Consider the following 10,250-nt stretch of genomic DNA (forward strand, 5'->3'; position numbering starts at 1 on the left):
CTCTGTAAATCACCAAGTGGCAGACTGCAGTTTGAGGAGTAAAAGGAAGCATGAAGTTCTCACCTCCAATTCTAAGTTTTGCAGGGGATACAGTCTGGGACTTGAGCTCAAACTGCTGCCTCACAGTATTCAAGAACAACTCCAAGCTTACCTGCATTACCTTCTGCTGAATCTCCTCTAGTTGTGTGCGCTTGCTACGTTGTCTGCAGACTTCCTGGTAGCGGGTATATTGCTCTCTAAGTGAGTCTAGTAGCTTCATGACCTGTGGCTGAGCAAGTAGCTCATCATCCATTGGAGACCAGGATACCCCTCCATCTGAACCATTGAATCGACGCTGTTGTAATTCAGATAGTAACTCGTGACCTTTGAAAATACATGTAACTTTGTGGTTAATACAGATTTTAAAAAACCCACAAACCAACCAAAAAACCACAAAAATTATTAGTCCACATGCCTACTTTTAGAACATGCAGTGGTACATTTTTGCAGCTAATGATCTTTCAATCATTGGGCACATTCAGTGATAGCAGTTCATGCAGAGCATTGGCCACAGTTTACAGGGTGGTATCAGTCTTAATACAGAGTAGAAATAATTTTGTCTATTTTAGTTATATAGAAGATACTATGACTTGAACACTCACATTGATAATAGTACCGATTAATGTGAAGAAACAACTGCAGAGCACAATCTTGAGTTTGAAACAACTCTCAGTACTCTGGTTTACTTCAAAACACTGTGTAGCATCCAAAGTATTTCTCTCAATTAATGTTCTTAGATTAAATAAATTATCTAGATGGATTTTTACAACACATACAAAATTTTCATAGAAAATGTGGAGCTAAATACTAAGTATTTTGATCAATAACTTTTCTTAGCTTTTGCTTTGTGCTTTGAAGCATCAGGTAGGGTACAAACTCTATGATGTAACAACTTTCATATATGCAAAAATGGTACACTTTGACTATTTAGTTCTCTGTTCAAACTGGTTGAATAATGTTATTATTAACCTGTAGTAAAGTTTTCAGGATGTAAACATACCAGTAACTCCACATCATATATTTATTCCTCAAAAGCTAAAAAAAAAAGTTAGCAAATAAAACAGCCACTGGCCACTAAAGTAACAGTGTGAAAGGGGAAATCTGCCAATTCCACATCATCAGCTCTGCAGGTCTCAAAATGGTAACATGCCAGTTCACTAAAATAAAAAAATTACCCCCAGAACAGAAATTGAAATACCTCAAGGAAAATGCAGAGACTTTACATTCAACTGGCACTATCTAGACAATCAAAATGCCAAGGGCTTTGGAGACTGCAGCAAGCAACTTTAAATTACTCAGCATCATATTGTGAAATGAACATGTCTTAAGAATTCAAATACATTTTGCCCTGCTAAGGAAATAAACATCTTGGATTTCATCTTCTGAAATACTCCACAGATAGACACAGACAGCTGCAGGGCAAACAGACTTAAAGGCTTTTATAAGTCATAATTCTACTGGGATTTTTTTAAAGTTATTGTATTATTACAGCAGTAACATCTTCAAAGGAAAAAAAAAGTTTTAAAAAAGATTCTTCTCAAATGTTATGAACTACACCTTATATGTGTGAAAGCAACAGTACTTGTAACTAAGGAAGAGAGAAGTCTTTTTATCTAAAATCCCAGCTTGTTCATATTTATCCTTAAGAGACAAAAAAGTTTGATTGATGAGAGTTCAATTTTTTATTCTCAAACTTTTAATTCAGCAAATCTAGCAAAGAGAAAGGAACTATTTTTTCACCTTTTAACTCAAACAGTATTATCTCACATCTAAATAAGATAAAATTTTACACAGAGTGCATGTAATGCCAACTTCGCATTATGCATTACTTCCTATTCTACACAGGAAAATAATATTTAAGCAAATTTCTAGTCCAAATCAACAGTGCTATTATACTTTATAGCCAATAAGAAATTCAACCTAAAAAACCCCATTTCAATCAAAGAACCCCAAACTGTTTAATGCTCAAGGAAGAGTCTTAGCAGCCAGGAGTCAGAAGACTGCATGCTTCACTTTCACAGATGGCCAGCAAACTTACAAAATTGCATAGACAAATGCTATCTGTGTTGTAACCATTTGGTGGTTATAGAATGAATTTGTCTCAGTAAAGCCAACATACTGACATAATCTAGAAACAATGTTTTCTCAAAGTTAGATGTATTAATTATAGCAATACCATAAAGAGGTTATCAGGATTATTAAAAACTGTTTTTAAAAGAGACATTTGGTGTTATTTATTTGTTAACATCACTTTATTTAAACTCAACAAAATTGACATTAATTGATAGACTTGTTACATTGTGATGATCGCTAAGATAATTATTGTGCCCTCTGTGCTTTCACTTGAGGCTTAAAAATGAATAATGTTATTTTTGACCAACGCTATAATTTTCCAACTTACTATACCTGTCTGCAGTACCGTCTCTGGATCAACTGATGGAAGGCAGTTCAAATCTATTGACCTTGAATAAAGTAACAAACACGTTATTAATAATAATAAACTTAATAATTAAAGTAACAAAAACATTACTAATAAATTGTATTTAAGTAACACCAGAAACTTCAACTAAGGCCAGAACTACCACACACTGCAGTTAAGAGAACGTATGTTTCTTTCCCCACTCAGTACTCAATTTTGCAACTCTTACCACAACAGAAGTGTAGCTGCCTGTAGTAAATAGCCAAATAAGCATCCACCTAGACACACACTGATGTTTTTTTGTAATGTTTTAAGGTACAGAATTGCTTTACAAATTTCAAAATACTTAAGACTTATCGTATTTTCAATAGTTTCATTTCCAATAAAATGTTATAATCCAAAAGCATTGATTTCAAAAAGCAAACCACACACCTCTCTTTTTCTTGTTGAGTTCCTTTATCACTTCCATTGTTAATTAGAGCAAGCTCATCCAGTAAGGATGTTGATTCTTTTGTGAACTTTTCAAATACCTAAACAAGAGACAGACTTTAACAATTAAAATTATTTAAATGGTAGTATTGAAGGCATCAGTGCAATTTTAAACTTTCCTGCATTCTTGTCTAGTTTCAGAATTCAGGAATTGCAATGGAGAAAGTTCCTCATTAATATACAAGAGAGATTAAAAAAAAAATAAATTCAGTTGTAGCCAAAACGAAATCTAAAGCAAAAGTCTCAGCTAGAGTGGAATTTCTGTCCTTATGAATTTCATGAAAGCAGGAGTAAAAGCCAGTTTTATATATATCAGATGAATATGCAAAAATGGACAATAAAAGTACTAGATTTCCTCTCTCTCCCTCTCCTGTGCCCCAGGTGCTCTCAGTTTTTAGAAACAGAAAAGAAACAAGCTGCCTTGTCCTAATCCATGCATACATAAAGACCATGCAAAGATCAGTAGGAACAGGAGATGATGCTCTCTCTGCCCTTGGGTCCAAACACACAATTCGCTGAAATTCAGAAAAAAAGAAACATGGTATATGTGGCGTAAACCCTCCAATTTCTTGAGGGGGAAGTACTGCTGAGAGACTACTGCAGAGTACATTTGAAGGCCGTAGGCAATTGTGGTTGGGACACACGAGTATTCCTTGTCCAGGATCCAAGTGTCCACTGCATTTGAACAGAACTACTACACATATGAAAACTTCTACACATGTAGCAGTTCTTACACAAATAAAAACTCATGGCTCAAGAATGAGGCACTTGGAAAAAAAAAACAACAAAACAGAAAACTAACCAGCCTCTTATTCAACCAATCCATGTGATCATAGGTGAGAGTTCCTCCAAAATCTTCTGTTAGCTGGCATGGTTCTATATATCGAGTCAGCTTATTAGCAGATACTAAAATAACCTGCAACAACAAATTTTAGATAAACCTGTAAGTAATGCTTATATTTTTCCCTAAGTATCTAAAAAATTAAGTGTGGCCAGATGTACTGAACAGATCCATGCTTCCAAGAAAGTGAACCTTTTATTGCTAAATGTTTAAATCAAGTATGGCTACTTGCAATTAATGTGGGCCTAAAGTAGTCAGGTAATTTTGATACACAGTGTATATCTCACGTGTAATCCTGTAAGAGGATAATTTGTACCACCTTATCTATTTATAATAAGAAAAATAAATGTTTTTTGGATATTCGTTTTCTTGGTGGCAACTGATGATTCTTGATTAAGTCATACACAATGGGGTCTATTTTTAGTGAATACAGTAGCAGGATATCATCTTGCCAAGTACTTATTATTTTATCACTCCTGCAATACTTACAGTCCCAGAGGTGAGTTTGTGCCATAAAAATTTAGTGCCTGCATTTACTGCGCAAACATGCTCAGCAACAGTTGGATCAAATCTTTCCATGAGCAGTCAAATTCAAATCTTACCATGCTTAAAAGCAGAGTAGTTTGCTCAGGAAACAAATCTAGTTAATCAACTACTTCAGGAAATAAAGGAAAACACAGGTCCACTGCTAGTCAGAAGACTAAATTCTTTCCTTCTTTTATGCATTCCAGAGGTTCCTGGCTGAGCCTCATTTACATAAACCTAAACCAAAATTGGCAGCACTAGTTGCTTCAATGCATGATACGCCAAGCCTGGAGTAACTCCTGTGGAACAAAACTCTCTATGGAAACAGACATACTGGCAATATATACCCAAAAAGAAAAGAAAAAATAAAAACAACTTATAATTTTAAGAACCCATCAGATCATGCACATACTCTTTCAGGGACCAAAGATATGTGGAAACACTCTAGTTCAGCTCCACCTTCATGCCGATAAAGCAGACAGAAAACCCACTCTAAAATTAGATTTTCTCCTGAAATTACTTCAAGGGTACTGTCTTCCACCACTTCAGGATAGTTCAGGACTATTCAAATCACTAAACCAATCTGACGTACAGAATCATTGATGAAAATACGATGTTTCTGAGATGGATTTTGAGATCAAAAGCCAGTCAACAACCATTGATAATTTTTAAAAACTGAAGGCAGAGGCTGGGCAGTCTCCATCCCTGTAAGTTTTTCAAGGCCCAAATGGATAAAAGCCCTGGGTAACCTGGTTTATTCTTATTAGGTGATCCTGCTTTGAACAGGAAAGTTGGACTAGAAACCTCCTGAATGACTGTCATTTTTCAATTCTTAGAATTGAAGAATTTAGAGCAGTTCCAAATAACTGGTCTAATATTTAGCATACAGGAATATGTTCCAGCAATAATCAGTAAACCCAGGATATGCCCATGTATTCTTAATGGTATGTAGCTGCCATAAATGGAGTTAGCTTGTAGTTTCTTTAAGTAATGACAGTAACCAGCCCAAAGCCCAGATGACTCTAGGACAAAGAACAAAAAGCTTTTATGTTTCCTCCTTTAGGCACACATACATTTTTAGGCCATTTTTTGCATTCTCTTTCCATCTCTGTGAGTTCATAAAAAAGAGAAAGTTAGTTTACTCCATCAGGACATTTTGGTACGGAAGCTAAAGCAAACAGGGCAGATCGTTCACACCACTGAAATACTGGTTCTAAAAAAAAAACAAATAGCCTTAAGAAAAGGATGGACTGCATTGTCACCACTTACTTCTTTTTTAACTGAGATACTTCAGGAAGGACAGCCCACAAGGGATACGCTTTACAAACTTGTACCAGGGAAACATTATTATTTTTTTTTGTCCTGCAAAGCAAAGCTTGCCTGCAACAAATATATTAGCCATATGAGAAAATACTCCTCTGACCAAAAAATTAAGAAAATCACCTCACAAGTGAGATTTGGTGAAATAACAAATTTCTTTTGTCACTTATCAGAAAAATTTCGGAAAAGAACTTCCACTTAATACTAAGCTTTGCTGTAACTTAAGACAAAATAAACCCTAAAAACCAAACCAAACAAAAAACCCCAACCAATCTGCAGAAATTCTGTGTGAAGACTTCAAAAACAAGCCAACATTTGAATTTCTGACAAGGCAGAGGCAGAAGGGAGGTTCTTGACCAAAATTTAGTGCTTGTTCCAGACCTAGACTAGTGTTAGTACTAATGTAACACCCTTCCATATGCTTTACATTACTAACTTAGGTGTCTAGATGTCAAAAGTGCTATCTGTCTCTCTGAAGCTTCTGAAATACTGTTTTAATCAGCTACTATAGATCAATAGCTCAAATAACATAGAAAAGAGTCAAGGACAAAAAAAAACCGTTGCAAACCAGTAGGTGTGATGTTGCACAGAACAATAAGACACTTCCTCTTTTAAAGATATGAATTCTACTAAATTCAGCACCTACAGCATGCAAACTTTTGTTGTCATAGATCCTCAAAACTTTTCAAAATTCAATCACAGTAACGGCCTTTGACCTTTTGTGAAAATATGTCAAATCACCACATCCTGAATATAGTTTTCTTCTTGAATTAGCATCCCATCGTTGCATTTGGATATATACATGTTGTGCTTCACAAAGCTTCAAAATGGTTACTACTGATTTAGTGACACCATACAACATGTATCTCTACAGTCTACCATAGAAACAATGAAAAAAATTTACACTAAACCCTGTACAAGTTTCCTACTCAAAATATCTACAATTTGTATCAAAAAGCTTAATTATTTGCTCATCAGGAGAATAAAGTGCCACATATTTCTATTCATTCATTTCATTCATTTAATATTCTTATTAAAAAGGGAAAAAGTAAAAGGCCACGGTGATTTGTTAAGGATATCCAGTGGCTTGTTAAGGATATTCACAAAGCATCTTGAATATAAGTATTTTTAAAGAGACATTAATGTCCAACCAGTTACTCTAGAATTCCAAAAATGGTATTTTTGACTGAAGTAGACAAAAAGTTCTACACACCTCAAAGCCAAGTCTATCCTTCTCTTTCCAAAAACAGAAATGTGTAACCTTCTTATCCCAAAATTCATCTGGCTTTACCACACAAACAAGTGACACCTCAGCTGGAACAACATTCTGTAAAACAAACAAAAAATTAAGTAAAACATTAAAGATGAAACATTTACTTATGAATTCCACTTACATGTCATCATCTATGCAAGAACTTAAAGTTTACAGACGTAAATTAAACTAAGTCTGCTGCATCCATATTTGCTCCATCCTGCTCTGTAGTAGACTGCACTAAGTCTCAGAGCACAATCATGTCAGAACTGAAAAGAAAATCTAACCTCTTTAACCCCAGTTCTGAGGTCTAACCATTAGTCCATGTTATATCACTACCAAAAAAAAAATAATTATTGACTAGACTTGATTTTATTTATGGCATTTCATTTAAATCTTATGGATAACAAAGCTTTTACCAATGTCATTTGCTATGCAGAATGAAACAGTAATCATAAAGTTAGAAAACAATTGTATATGTTTTTAGATGTCATTTGCTATGCAGAATGAAACAGTAAAAGTTAAAATAAAGTTAGAAAACAATTGTATATGTTTTTATTAAATCACAATTATATCCTATACTTCTCTAGTACATATTGCTTAGACTACAACGAAAGGGCTTAATGTTAACATTTCAGCATATTAATTCATAAACCTATTATTATTAACATATTCCTCAGCCTAAAAGAGAAATTTCATCTATCAAGTTGATTTTATGTTGTCACACTGAATGTAGATCAAGGAAAAGAGATTGTTGATTACTCTGAAATCATGAGCTATAACGATAAGCAACAGTGATCAATCACAGTACTGATATAGAGCTGACACTGCATGTGACTTTCCTTCAAATACCTCATTTTATTTATAAAAATACAATTCTAAAAAAAAGTTATATAAAGCCAATTCAGCAAAGCACTGAAAAAAAAGGATATTTCATTCTTGCATCATTTTAATGAATACATGAAAACTAGCAGACCATGTTTTTAACACAGAAGTGTCTCTTTGATGACCAACCAGCACCTTTGAGAACTACATGTGTCCAAGCAGACAGCAAATCTCAAGTGGTCTGCACAAGTGATTAGTTTACTTATGAAAATCTGTATTGCTTCCTTCTCAAATTAAAGATATATATGTCCAACTTGTTTCTCCGGGCTTCACACCAGCAGGAAGTGTGCAGCCAGGAAGCCACCTCCCCTTCAGCTGAAGTTCTCACTTAATGTCATAACTGTACGTTAGCTGAAGTGAAAGCTCAATCAGGATCACAGCCAGAATTTAATGGATCCAAATACTACAACTACTAGGAATGCCATCTTAGTCAAGAATAGGTGAAAGACACCTTGAAACAATGAGCAACAATGACCTAGCAGGGCAACAAAATCAAATTATTCGTATTTGACACACTTTCTGAGGCTTCATTTAAGTCTGAGAGGAAAACTGCTCTGATAAAGAGGAGTCATCTGTGCACTAAGAAAGGCAGTAGTTTAGGCTCTCTATTCTTCTATTCAGTGCTGCATCTTGCATTTTCTTTCACCATTGAACCCAGAAAATAATTTATACTGTTAAGCAGAAGTAAGACTTGCAATACCACAGTTCATAATAAATTATTATGAATTTCTTTCATTGGGAATTGGCACTTTTTTTTTCTCCTCCTACTTTGTCTAGTATCCAGAATATGATTTGTGATTGGGACTATTATACACAACAAACCCAACTATAGCGAATTCCAATGGAAATCAAGCAGACGAACATACTGCATCAGAGCCTGCTTAGCTGCTCTATCAGTGTGAACTCTTCCTCTATAGACATTCCTACTATTCACAGTTCATGTCGGGAGCATATTTCTGTACTTTTTCAACTAAAAATTTGTTTCAGAAAAATGTCTACAATCATGTGTTGCCAGCATGTAGTGAATTTGTCCCTCACTTAAGTAAGCTGTATCATCTTATTTTCAGTGTTTCTTCCTGCACAGAATTCTGTCACAGAACCACATTTTGTGATTTTACAAGTCCATAAATTGCCTACTTCTCAATAAAGAAATTACTGTCTCTACAATAACACAACTATTAGGTTTACATCTATAAAATTAATGAGTCAACTATGAATGTATAAATCTTTATTTACCTGTAGCATTAACACAACCGTCTTTACCACGTTCCATTGAGATTTTCTGCCATCCACTATCACAGTAAATCCTCTAGCTTTACACTTGTCACTGAAAGAAGAATAACACTTAGAAAAAAATAAAATGAACAAGTGTCATGTTACAATGAGTTTAGCTTTCAACTCTACTGAAAAACAAAATTACATAGTTATTTACTTACAAAAATACTGTCTCTTAAGGTTTTCCAGTTTACTCATTTAGAAATAACAGTACTATTTCTCAAGCATATTAATACATAATCCAAATTACAACTTCTCAGTAGCACTGAAGTGTATTTCATAATATAAGCATTTAAACGTTAGCATCTCTCAAAAGGTTTCATAACCAAAAACCTCATTAAATCCTCAGAAAGAAGAGGTCGATTGACAGTTTCACTAGGAAGACAAAGCAATATCAGTTTTCACAACGTTACTCACGAATTGGCACAAATTTGAGGATACAGCCACATATCATTTGATGCATGGCCAAGCAGGAAACCATGTAAACGTGCTTAAATTTCTTTCCTGAACAAATGGAATAGAAATTGCAGTGCACAAAAGGCCTCTACAGTACAGAGGCTTTATGTATGGATCTGTAAGAAAGTGTATTTTAGACTGACATAATATCTTTCTTTTAATATGGTTTATGTCTGTGTACACTACAAAAAACTGCTGAGAACCATTCAGAAAAAAGCAAAGCAAAAATTTCAAAGGTACTTCTGCTCAAATACCATACAGGAGAAAGCAACTTCTAACTGAAGCTGGCAACAAGATGTTCACAACAGCTGGACAGAGTTTAATGGCAACAGCAACCGCTGGATGTCACCAACAGCTGGGAAATGTTACTTTCTCACAACCAGCACAGCAGCAGCCAGAAGAGGATATAGAAGCGAGCCCATAATTTTAGCATTAGTTACTACACTAGATATGTCTCAGGGTGGAATTTGTGTACAAAGTAACAAAAAAAAATAAAAATCTATTCCATTTATGTGATGTTGAAAACCATTATGTAATCCTTAGCACCCAAATCTACAACTACAAAACAAAGCCATTTCCAAGATCTCCTTAGCTTACCAAAAAACAAATCAACTTGCATCTAACAATATGTATTATGCTTCACACTGAGAACTTTTACTGTTAATTACTTCATACTGAAGCTGAGCTTCATCAGATACGGCTAGAAGACAAAATTATGTTGGAATTTCAAAAAGGGGAAAAAGCACCTC

At 34.7% G+C, this 10,250-nt stretch overlaps 1 protein-coding gene across 1 annotated transcript in view; it reads right to left on the bottom strand.

Annotated features, from left to right (window-relative positions):
* The window catches only part of SESTD1 (SEC14 and spectrin domains 1), a 34,682-nt gene that overhangs the window by 17,838 nt on the left and 6,594 nt on the right, over positions 1-10,250 (bottom strand). Inside the window, exons 3-8 of the mRNA XM_009996325.1 lie at positions 9,007-9,097; positions 6,847-6,960; positions 3,750-3,863; positions 2,891-2,988; positions 2,446-2,501; positions 152-363 (exon numbers count right to left, since the gene is read on the bottom strand). Of these exons, the coding sequence (XP_009994627.1) occupies positions 152-363; positions 2,446-2,501; positions 2,891-2,988; positions 3,750-3,863; positions 6,847-6,960; positions 9,007-9,097 (685 nt within the window). The remainder of the gene's footprint in view (positions 1-151; positions 364-2,445; positions 2,502-2,890; positions 2,989-3,749; positions 3,864-6,846; positions 6,961-9,006; positions 9,098-10,250) is intronic.

Source organism: Chaetura pelagica, unplaced genomic scaffold (assembly GCF_000747805.2).
Source record: "Chaetura pelagica isolate M959 unplaced genomic scaffold, ChaPel_1.0 scaffold3, whole genome shotgun sequence".
Classification (NCBI taxonomy): Eukaryota; Metazoa; Chordata; class Aves; order Apodiformes; family Apodidae; genus Chaetura; species Chaetura pelagica.